Genomic DNA, 12,719 nt, shown 5'->3' on the forward strand with positions numbered 1-12,719 from the left:
ATCATTATTAATATTTTAATTTACTGTTTTAAAAAAAATTTAGCAGCACAGAGCATTGTTGTCATTATTTTATATTGTCAATATTTTGTTAATATTACCTATATATTTACACTTTTGTTCTTCATTTATGTTTGCATCTCAGATCTTACTTGTAGGATCATTTTTCTACTGCCTTTATAATTTCCGTTATTGACAGTTGGCAGGCGACAAACTCTCTAAATTTTTACTTCTTCCAAATTATTTTTATTTTACACTTAACCATGAAAGATAGTTCTTTTTACATAGAATTTTATTTTATCCCAGCACATTGCAGGTATTATTTCACTGTCTTTTGGCTATAAATAAACAATTTGGCTTCAGTATTGCTTTTGAAGACACCTGTCTCTCTTCTTGCTTCTTTGAAGGTAATCTTTCTCTTCTTTCTGGCTGCTTTTAAAATATTATTTTGTTGCTCTTGTTACAGAAATTCCACTGTGATATTTCACTGTCTGGATTCCTTTTTAATAATCCTGTTTAGAATTTATTAGGCTTCTTGGTTATTTAGATTAGTATCTTTCTTTAATTTTAGAAAGTTTGAGAAATTGCCAAGAATATTGCCCCCACCTTATTCTTTTAACTCATCTGGAACTCCAGTCAGATTTTTATTAGCTCTTGTGACTCTGTCTTCCATGTCTCTTAATTTTTTTTTCATGTGTTCTGTCTCTTTGACTCTGCCATGGTCTGGGTAGTTTCCTCTGACCTGTCTTCCAGTTCACGGATTCACCTTTAGTTTATCTAATCTCCTGTTAAATCTGCCCATGAATTTTTTATTTCTAACAGTGCATTCTTTATTTATTAGAAGTTCTCTTTGCTTCTTTTTCATATCAGCTTGCTCTGCCCATGGTGTTTTATTTCCTTGTCTCTTGTGGGTATGGGAGTGAGTGAGCACGTGTGTGATATACTTGTTTTTCTCAGAACTGTATCTTGGAAATGTTTGAGGTCTAGGATAATAAAGTTGTGTTTCTCCAGAGAGGATTGCATTTACTTTTGTCAGTTGTCTAGGGCCCCTTCCAGTCTTTGACTCTTAAAATAAATTCTGGACTTGAGGTTTTTCAGAACACCCAAGCAGTATTTTAAGTCGTAATTACTCATGTGAGGGCCGGCTTACAGTTTTGAATTCTCGGGGAGATGTTTTTTTCCCCCTGTCTTCAATGCTGTGTAAACCACAGCAGAATATTTTTTTCCTTTAAAACAGCCCCCTTGGAATATGGCAACTCATTTATACTCTACCCTCATGCTTTTTTCTAGGGTCTTTAGACTCTCCACCTTAGGTAGGTCAGTATTCTTCATCTTCTGTTCTCAGAGGCCTGCAAAACCAAAAAATTGATAATTGAATTTACCTAGTTTGGTAAATGCCTTCAAGGTGAAAATCAGCTTTAGTAAACTTAACTGACCTTTCTCTATTCCTGTCTTCATATAACTTTTGTCTTAAAATTCCTTGCTTTCTTGACAACTTACGAATGCATTTGAGGGCGTTTTGAAACATTTTGTCCAGTATTTTTTGTTGTTTTCATTAGGAGGATTAGTACAGGTTCTGAGTTCACCATGTTGCTGGAAGCAGGAGAGTCTCTGTGTTTTTTATTTTTATATTCCGAGTTAGATTTTACTGTCCTTGAGAGGAGTGACCATACCTTGGACTTTCTTGGCCTTCTCTATAATGCAGTCTCAGTGTTAAGTGGACACTCAGTTTTACAGGTGGATGTGCAGCTAGGAAGCAATTTTGAGGGTCTTCTATTTTACATGTTTTATATCTATTATGTTTTTTAATCTTCCCAATTATTTGGTAAGGTTACATATATTATTACCTCTGTTTTACAGATCAGTAAACTAAGACTTAGAAGGAGAATATGGACACAAATCTGGTTATTAGTTGGGCTAGGATTTAGATTCATGACTTTTGACTTATAATTCTGTGTCCTTTCTGCTATACCATGTTGCTTTTTAACTAATGTCATTGACATTTGACATTTCTTGATTATTATCTCTAGATACGAAAATTTTAGAGAAACCACTGGATTAATAATATCTGGATGAAATTATCTCTAAATTCTCACCTGAAAGAAATTGTTAGCTGAGGGTTCACTTTGCTTAAACTTTTATCAGTGACTTAAAACAATGTATTGACTTCTGTTACAGAAAGCAGAAAAAGAGAATTGCTTACAAACTACTATGTATAAGATAAATAAGCTACAAGGTTATATTGTACAGCACTGGGAATATAGACAATATTGTATAATAAATTTAAATGGAGAATAATCTCTAAAAATATTGAAGCACTGTGTTGTACACCTGAAACTAATGTAATACTGTAAATCAACTATACCTCAATAAAAAAGTTAAAAAGTAAAAAAAAAAAAAAAAAAAAAAAGAATTGCTCATTTTTGCTGTTACAGCATTGTGAAATACTTTTGTTGTAAAATATAGGTAATTTTTGTTTTTTTCCAACAGGTGTGTATGTAACATAGATTGCAGTGGATACAGTTTTAATCCTGTGTGTGCTTCTGATGGGAGTTCCTATAACAATCCCTGTTTTGTTCGAGAAGCATCTTGTATAAAACAAGAACAAATTGATATAAGGCATCTTGGTCATTGCACAGGTAAAATTCATTCTACTTATCTAGAGACCTGTTTTTAATATTGAATATCACATGTCTGCAGTCTTATTTGTACATTTTGGTAGTGTTCCAAATTTGGAAAATGAGAAATCTTTTTTTTTTTTTTTAATTATTTATTTAATTTATTTTTGGCTGTGTTGGGTCTTCGTTTCTGTGCGAGGGCTTTCTCTAGTTGAGGCAAGCGGGGGCCACTCTTCTTCGCGGTGTTCAGGCCTCTCACTATCGCGGCCTCTCTTGTTGTGGAGCACAGGCTCCAGACGCGCAGGCTCAGTAGTTGTGGCTCACGGGCCTAGTCACTCTGCAGCATGTGGGATCTTCCCAGACCAGGGCTCGAACCCGTGTCCCCTGTATTGGCAGGCAGATTCTCAACCACTGCGCCACCAGGGAAGCCCTGGAAAATGAGAAATCTTTGATGCTTTATTTTTTTATTACTATATATTTTAGAATTTCTTTGTTCTGTTACTAACTTAGCTTTTTTTTCCCACTTATTTTCATTATCTCAAGATACAAACAATGGTCTTGGTTTATTTATTTTAGTTACTAAGCTGATCCTAACATGGACTTGTAGATATATTTATAGTTCTTAAAAGTTGTCTCAAATTTGTAATGATTTTAGTTGTTTAAGAATTTGCTTATTTTAATTATAGTAAAACTATAAGTATTACCATATTTTTTTTCTTTGGCCGCACTGTGTGTCATGTGAGATCTTAGTTCCTGGACTAGGGATCAAACCCATGCCCCTTGCAGTGGGAGCACAGAGTCTTAACTACTGGACTGCCAGGAAAGTCCCAACCATATTTTTTTTCATCTTTTTTTCTAGAGAATAATAGTTTACTTTGTTTTCACATTTTCTCTGTAGCTTTTGCTCCTACATATTATACACTGTTAGAGATTTTGGCGTGAAGTTATAGAATGTAAGGAAAAATTATTACCTTCAGTTTAAAATTCTTTTTCTCTTCTTGCCATCATTTAGAAGCCATGATACCAACTAAGAATGAATTTTGGTTTCTTTTCCTACTAGAAATATCCAGTCACTAAAGGCACAGGTTTTCAACCTTTTTCCTCAGTAATACACACATGGGCTGAAATAATATATCATTTCCTAGTAACAAACAAGGGCCCCACACATTTTCATGGCCTAGGATTGTGCATCTTTTCTGCTTACGAGGTCTAACGACCCTCCCTCTAAGCCCCGTCCCTTTTTTGGACTTATTAAAGGGATATGTTTTTTATCTGAGCTAAGGGAAAGAAAGGTGCAAGCCAAAGTTTGCTACTTTATACTGATAGCAAGCTATTTGTGAAATACTGAACAACTGATTGCAATATCTGTGGTCTCAGCTACCGAAGAATGCCCAAGAAGCTCATCATAGGGTTTCCACGTGGGGGTCAGGTGTGCACATGGTACAGGAAACTGCTGATAGGGACCCCTTATAGGTGGAAGAAGTAGTATGGTTTGCTTTTCTTTCATGGGGTGGCATTTAGAGTGTAGGTAGGTTAAAGAGTAGCTTAGAGAGAGAATATCTTTTCTGAGGAACTGGTATGTGATTGAATGGTACTGTCTGGAATTTCAAATTCAGAACAGTTGGTCGTTTGAGGATTTTGTTAATTGAAACTCATGCCGATTTGGAAGTGAGTTAGGAGTAGCTGGTCCTTAATTTTTGTCTTGGTTCCCATTTACACCCGAGTATTCCTTCCCTCCCCCCCCGCTAGTACTGGGAAGCTGAAGCTTGTGCTTCTCAACAGGTGTTTATGGTTCATGTACAGTCTTCCTGTCCTACTACAATTAATCAGTCAGAGGTCATTTTTATAGTAAATTTTGTCTGACAACAGTTGAGGTTCCATGTTTATCTTAATCTGATATTTTTCCAGGGAAACTGGTGGGAGAAGGTAAATCTTGAGACCATTGTCCCTTGGAGAAAGGGCTAATCCTTTCTCTTCAGGGTATGTGTTATTTCAGTTAACACAGGGAAGACTTTTTTTTTTCAGGGAAGACTTTTTAAGGAGATGATATTTGAGCTGAAGTCTGAATGAAGTTAGACTGTTCATCACGCAGAAGACTGTTCATCACGCAGAGTGCGTTTATACCTGGGATGCCTTGAGACTGAGATAGAAGTGGCACAATAGATCAAGAGAGTGTTAGAAAATGTGAGCAGGATAAGTGGAGAGAGTTGGGAAGGACCTGGAGCATTTGAAATATTTAGGAGTTTCATGGTGTGACTTATATATCATATGTATCTTAATTTGAAAACTTTTCTCTTACAGACACAGATGACACTAGTTTGTTGGGAAAGAAAGATGATGGACTACAATATCGACCAGATGTGAAAGGTACTGAATCACAATTTCCCAAATATTGGCCAACTACTGAAATATGGTCACTAGCTGTCCTTAGTAGTTCTATTTCTATTATAACGACCTTTCTAACTTTGCTCTCTGTAGCAGTATACAGTTGAATATTAGTAATAATACTGAAATAGTTAAGGTACTTCTCAGTTTACAGAGTACTTTCACATATGCTTTTTTTAAATTGAAATTTTTATTGAGATAATTATAGATTCACATGCAGTTGTAAGAAATTATATGGAAAGTTCTCTCATATTTGCTTGTAAAATCCTCTTTACTTCTCTAGAATCTACTGTTAACACTTACCCTCTGTGCATGGGTCTTTGAACCTTGTTCCCTCTGCCTGGAACTCTTCTTTGCCTAATATTCATCTTTCCAGTCTCACCTTAGAAGTCATTTCCTTTTGGGAACTGTCCCTTGACCCTTAAATCTAGATTAGGTGCCTCTCCTACATGCTCCCCTATCCAAGCCCTTAACCTGCTCTAAGTATAACCATCTCTTCTACTCATCTGTGTCCCCCTCTAGGCTATGAGTTCTGTGAGGACAGGAGACTGTATCTATCATGTCCACTTTGGGATTCCTAACACTTAGCAGAATGTCTGGTACTTACATAGATGCTCCACACTTGTCAAAAGAATGGATGCAGCTCAAAGAAGCTGTAGGATTTATTTGTACAAAGTCTTATGTGTAGTAAAGGTCAGATTCTTAGGTCCTTCGACTGCAGGGCCAGTGCTCTTTCACTCCTCATTTTCATATTCATTATTTCATTTGATTCTTACAACTACTCTGAGGGGTAAGGACCAGTGGGAACATTGAGGCTCAGTGAGGTTATATCTAGTGAACCAAAGCAGGTCTCCATCTTGGGATCCTAGACCAAGGCTTCTGTATAATTGCTTTTCCACGTGTGCATCTTCTACGCATTTGTTTGGTTATACTAATGGACAATTTTTTAAAGATATGTGATCTACCTTTTATGCCTAATTTCTAAAAAATATATAAAATGAGAATAACAGGCCCTATCTCATAGAGTGTCATAAAAGTAAAATGAGATAATGCATGTCAAGTGCTTTGAATAGTATCTGACATACTCATAAGTGTGCAAGAAATGGTAGCTGTTATTATCTTTGAATAATTTGTTATTTCTGTCACTTGAATCAGTTATATCCCATGAGCCCCTGACATATCAGTTTCCTCTGTTGATAAAAAGTGCTATATTTAAAAGAAGAAGTCTCTGTATTCTCATAGGAGACATAATAGATCAGTGCTAGTTTTATTCTTTATACTGATAGTACATGACCAGAATAGGAAGGCTCTTTTTCAGTAGGTAGAAGCTCCTACTTAAGGCAATTTGGGGAATTGTGTATACCCAAAATACTTGTCTGCCTTTGATAAAATTACAGGGATAATTTAGTGCCTAAGCCATTTTTGAGATACTGAACATTCTTTACACATAAGAATTTGTCTGTAATGCAAATGAAATTATCATAATCAGTAGATATAATTTACTAAGTGCCTACTTTATACTGGTTATTTTACTAGAAATTATTGGTGGATAGAAAGATATCTAATACATGACATCCATCTTTAAAGAACTTGTGATACAATAAGAAATGAATATAACCTAATTCTAACAAAGTAGAAATGGGTTATTGTCATAAATGTAGTGCTGTTAAAAAGTGCAGTGAGAACTCAGAAAAGAAGAGATTACTATTTGGTGGGGGATGGTGAAGATTTGAGGAACTCATGGAAGAGGTGGAATTTGAGCTGAACCTTGAAGGATGGTTAGGATTTGAACAGAGGTCAAAAGGGTATTTAAGGAGGATGGAAGAGCATGAGTAGAGGTATGGATGCAAACAAACATTGTGATAGAGAATGTATTGGAGAATGATAAGGAATCCTTTTTTGGCTGGAGAGTAGGGGGCTTAAGAGGCAGAAGTGGAAGGCAAGACTGGAAAAGTAGCTTGGGGCCAGATTGTGTACAGCCTTTTTTTTTTTTGGCTGAGTCCTAACCACTGGACTGCCAGGGAATTCCCATGTGTAAAGTCTTGAATGCTGTGTTATCCTAGGGCATTTAAACCTCATTTGTGGGCAGTGGCAGAATCATTATATATTTGAAAAAGGCAAGACAACAAAGTTAACCAGTTGAATGCATTATATCTGGCAGGAATTGTGCTTATTATATACTTTGGACTAGAGGCAGGGAGATCAGTTAAGTAAACTCAAAAGGAATAGATTCCTGCTTAGATATGGGGGATAAAGAGTTCAAACTCAGATGACTTAGATGATGGATTCTATTTGTAGAAGTAAGAATGTTGGGAGGGGAAAGGTGTTTGGGGTAAGGTAAGGGAGGAGGTGATTAATTTTATTTTGGAGTTTGAGTTGCTTGTGGAACTCACCCAGGTGACTTTGCTTATTAGCATAAATTTGTGAGTCAGTCGAGGTGATAACCGAAGTCATGAGAACAAGTGAGAGAGATTATAGAGCTGTATTGTCTAGTAGGGTAGCCACTGGACACATGGCTATTTAAATTTAAATTTATTAAAATAAAATAAAATTAAACGTTTTGTTTCTCAGTTATACTAGCCATATTTCAAATGTTCAGTAGCCCCATGTGACCCGTGGCTACCATATTGGACAGCACAGAAATAGAACATATCAAGAGTTGCAGAAAGTTCTGTTGGACAGCATTGTTATTTAGAAAGGAGAGGAGGCTAGGGACTTCCTTGATGGTCCAGTGGGTAAGACTCCACGCCTCCAATTCAGGGAGCCTGGATTTGATCCCTGGTTAGGGAACTAGATCCTGCATGCATGCTGCAACTAAGAGTTTGCATGCCACAACTGAGAAGTCCGCATACTGCAACTAAGAAGTCCACATGCTGCAACTAAAGATCCCACATGCCACAACAAAGATCCCGCATGCTGCAACTAAGACCTGGAGCAGCCAAAAATAAAAATAAAGAAATAAATAAATATTTAAAAAAAAGAAAGAAGGAAAGAAAAAAGAAAGGAGAGGAGGCCAGGATGAAGCAGAAAGAGGATCCAGAGGGAAAAAATAAAGAGTACAGTGGCACAGAAGTCAAACAGAAAGGTTGCCTAGTAGTTTAAAATGCTGCATGAAGGACTTAGATGACAAGCATCGAATTTGAAGACAAGGGGATCATTGGTAATCTTGGACCAAGGAGTTTCTATAGAGTTGTGAAGATGAAATCCAGATTGTAAGAGTTAACACATGTGCTAGTAGTAAGGAATAGAGGTCAGAGGTAACTCTATTTTGTATGTTTACCCATTTGCTTTTGTTTTGCTTTTTTCTCACAAGCATTTATAGGAGCCCCTTAGTAAATATCTGTGTCCCCAGTACACAACCAAGACTAGGTAAGCAGGGTCTAGGAATGGAGGCTACAAAGTGAAAAGCAGGGGCACAGCATCAGCAAGAAAAACTGGAAGATAGTGCTCAGTAAGAACGTTGTAAAGCTGAGCTCTTGGAGAAGAGTGCTCCCAAAATGGAGCATTTGAATGTCCAGCATGGTGGGTGAATTAGTGCTTTTCTTGGGCTGTTGGAAAACCTGTGGTAAATATTGAAATTGCAGTGTTAGAAGCTTGGTTGCAGATGTTGAAGTCATAAAGGGATATGATGGCAGAGCATGAGGTGTGTGGGAACAGGGTAGGTGACATTTTAAAAACTTGATTGTAGAAAATTTCAAACATGAACGAACAGGATAGTATGATGAACCCTCACGTACCCAAGCACCATCAACGGTTAAGAGCATTCTGTCTTTCTTGTTTTGCCTATGTATCTCTACCCAGTGGATTATCATTATTCTTATTTTACAGGTGTTTTTTTGAGGTGTAATTTACATACACTGAAATGCACAAATGTTAGCTATCAGTTTTGACAAATGGATATACCCCATCTGCACTACACCTTATCGTAGTCTATAACGTTTCCATCTACCCAGAAAGTTCCTTTGTGGCAAATGACATTTTAATGTGGCCATTTTTATCCAAAGACGTTTTCATACAGCCTAAAATCTAACCATATTAATACAGCTTATTTGATATGCCCTTTTAAAAATGGCCTTGATAAATTTGCCTCATCAAAAGGTAAGCCTGAGAAGGTTGCGAAAAATCACTGAAGGAAGGTGAGAGTGTGTGTTGTGGAGCGTGGTGGAGCGTCACGAGGAGGATGGTTAGAAGGCTGCGTAGGTGGATGGTACAGACCCCTACGGGAGGGCGGTCGTTGGGAGATGAGAATGGGATGCTGATCTGGAGGTGACAGGTGGTGAGCACAGCAGGGGAAGATGAAAGGAAGGGGGATGGAGGAGTGATGTGATTTTGGTATATCAGGGAGATGAAAGGAGTACTTCCTAAGCAAACAGCTGTGGAGATGGATGAGTTTATGTGCATTAGAAAAGGTGTTTCACTGGGCAGAGTAGAAAGACCAGGAAAGAAAGAGTTAGGGTTGATAAGGAAAAGAGTGTGATTTAGACATGAGAGAATAGGGGGTGTTGGAGGGTAGGTAAGAGTTTCTACCTAGGTAAATAATTCTCTGTTGGGGTCCGAGGAGACTCGGGTTAGGGAAGGATGTGTTAGTGATGAAGCTTGGTGTGCAGGGTGGTATAGGGGAAGCAAGAAAGAGTATATTGAATTTCTTAACTGTAGGGATTTGTGGAAATAATGAGCCCTAGAGTTACCTATGCAGTATTGATGATGTTGTTTCCGCCTCAGCAGCACCTTCTAGGTGCATGTCTTGGTTGTTAATAGCAACTCCTGATGCTTTATTTGAGTGGAGTATGGATGGACCAGGACAGATTGCCAGTGAAACAGGGCTTTGCAGATAAGCCATCCGGAGCTGGGCTTTCTTACAATATCATCACTTAGAACCGTACTCCCCTTTGTATTTGAAAACATTGCCGCTGGTGGCAGATTTGTTTCTGCATGCCTCTGTGGGTGGAAGGAGCCGATGGGTGACCAAGCACACTTTTTATAATTGTTCAGAGACTAACAGTTGCAGCTGTTGTTCATGGAGCCTGTCACAACTTGCCCGAGTGCATTGTTTGTGCTGGACTGTGCCCAGTTCTTGCTGTGTGAGGCTACATCTCTGCTGTGGTTTCTGAAACTGTGCTTTATTACATCTTTAATGCCTTTTAATCTTTCCTTTTTGAAGTTATCTGATTTACTTGGTCTAGAGAACAGGTGCTTGGACATACCACTTTTGTCCATTCCTTACCCATCTCCCAGCGTAGCTTGGTGAAGTAATAGTGTGATGGTTAAGAGCTTGTGCTCTGAAGTCAGACTTGGTCTACACTTAAAGGCTGTGTGGCCTGATTTCTCTGAGCCTCAGTGATCACTTCTATAAAATGGGGGCAGTGATATCTACTACCTAGGATTACTTTAAGTTTTAAATGCTGTGTCACTGAATTCCTTATCAGTGTTATTATGGTGATTGTAAATATTTTTGTTTTCTAATTTCATTGTTAGTAGCCTGGCTGTGTTAAAAGTTCTTGCCATTGGTGAGTCTGCCTGTCTGTAGCATGTTTCATGTGGTTCATGAGTGACAGTAGGGTGTTCATCCACTCAACAATTCTTAATCAGCACCGCCCTACTGTGTGCCAGGTGCTTACTCATATTTAATCCTCATCACAGCCGTATTATTGTCATTTTGCAGCTGAAGAAGCTGAAACTGTGAGAGTTTGTGGCTCATGTAGAATGGCAGAGCAATGATCAGAATTCAGACTTTCTGACCCTAAGCCCTGGTGCTCTTTCTCTTGTATCACAACTGTTAGAGAATTCTGCACATTAGAAAAGGTGTTTCACTGGGCAGAGTAGAAAGACCAGGAAAGAAAGAGTTAGGGTTGATAAGGAAAAGAGTGTGATTTAGACATGAGAGAATAGGGGGTGTTGGAGGGTAGGTAAGAGTTTCTACCTAGGTAAATAATTCTCTGTTGGGGTCCAGGGAGACTCGGGTTAGGGAAGGATGTGTTAGTGATGAAGCTTGGGGTGCAGGGTGGTATAGGGGAAGCAAGAAAGAATATATTGAATTTCTTAACTGTAGGGATTTGTGGAAATAATGCCTGCTTTCTCTTGCCTGCTTTCTCTAATTTTCTTCAGAATATTTAATTTGCCCTCAGCTATCACCTTGGCGAACACTTGTTCTCTAGCTTTAATCTTTCTCTAAGAACTAGTTTCATACGTTCAGCTGCCTAGTGGGTCTTTGCACTTACATTTTGTTTGAACTGCCATTGCCTGAACCTCCAGGAACTACCATCTTGCCTGGAACATGATAGGTGCTTGATAAATACCTTTCGGAGGACTGGAGGTCTGAATTTGAACTCAGTTTACTACATTCTCTCTCCTGTCATTAGGCTCACATTAGAGTCATTTTTGCAATTTTTTTTATTGTGGTGAAATATATATAACAACTAGTACCATCTTAACCACTTTTAAGTGTATAGTTCAATGGCATTAAATAAATTTATGGTGTGGTGCCACCATCACCACCATCCATCTCTAGAAGTCTTTTCATCTTGTGAAACTGGAACTATATCCGTTAAACAACAACTCTTCATTTCCCCCTCCCCTCAGCCCTTGTAACCACCATTCTGCTTTTTGTTTCTATGATTTTGACTACTCTGTGTACCTCACATAAGTAGAAATCATACAGTGTTTGTCTTTTTGTCACTGGCTTGTTTCAATTAACATAATGTCCTCAGGATTCATCCATGTTATAACATATGTCAGAATTTCCTTCCTTTTTAAGGCCGGAATAATGTTCCATTGTATGAATATACCACATTTTGTTTATCCACTCATCCATTGATGGACACTTGCGTTGCTTCCTATTCTAGCTATTGTGAATAATGCTACCATGAATATGGGTATATAGCTATCTCTTTGAGACCCTGCATTTAGTTCTTTTTGGTATATATCCAGAAGTGGAATTGTTAGATCATAAGGTACTTCTACTTTCAATTTTTCGAGGAAGCACCATACTGTTTTCCCTAGTGGCTGTACTGCTATATATTTTCACCACCAGTGCCCAAGGGTTACAATTTCTCTACATCCTTGCCAATGCTTGTTATTTTCTGGTTTTGGGGTAGTAGTCATCCTAATGGGTGTTAAGGTGCTATCTTATAGTTTTGACTTCCATTTCCCTAATGATTAGTGATGTTGAGCATCTTTTTGTATGTTTATTGACCAATTGTTTATCCTCTCTGAAGTAAAGTTGTTTTACACAATTCTGTATTAGGAGCATCTTCAATAAGGAGGACAGTTCTGTTGTACTAAGCACTTAAATGTTAGTGGGTTGGTTGTTTCAGACTATATAAAGGGTGGAACTGGGGGAGTTTGACCTTAAGAAAAAAAATTGGTAGGCAGTGGGTTAGGTGGTGAGCAGACATGGGGAAATCCACACAAAGTTAATGAGAGAGAGATTTCACTTAACATGAGGAAAATTTGATAGTATTGGAATTAACTGTATTATGTTGAGTTCCTTATCTCTGGAAGTATTTAAGTAGAAATGGGATCTCGAGGCTATACCTAAAGAAATTCCTTCATCAGACCAAATGGCCTCCAAGGACCCTTTCAGATCTGGGTTTCTGAGCTCATTTACTTTCCAAAGCATCTTCCAGCCATATTTATTTTTTTCTGTGTTTCTAATATCTATTCCTACTTCTGAGCTCAAGCTTTTCAGTGCCACAGTTTGGATTATGTAGTAACCTCCTA

The 12,719-nt window shown here is 37.9% G+C and overlaps 1 protein-coding gene across 2 annotated transcripts in view; it reads left to right on the forward strand.

Moving 5' to 3' along the window:
• The window catches only part of TMEFF1 (transmembrane protein with EGF like and two follistatin like domains 1), a 146,007-nt gene that overhangs the window by 115,214 nt on the left and 18,074 nt on the right, over positions 1-12,719 (forward strand). For both annotated transcript variants that reach the window (XM_059925191.1, XM_059925186.1), the window contains 2 exons: positions 2,488-2,636; positions 4,917-4,982. In XM_059925191.1, the coding sequence (XP_059781174.1) occupies positions 2,488-2,636; positions 4,917-4,982 (215 nt within the window). The remainder of the gene's footprint in view (positions 1-2,487; positions 2,637-4,916; positions 4,983-12,719) is intronic.

Source organism: Balaenoptera ricei, chromosome 6, assembly GCF_028023285.1.
Source record: "Balaenoptera ricei isolate mBalRic1 chromosome 6, mBalRic1.hap2, whole genome shotgun sequence".
Lineage (NCBI taxonomy): Eukaryota > Metazoa > Chordata > Mammalia > Artiodactyla > Balaenopteridae > Balaenoptera > Balaenoptera ricei.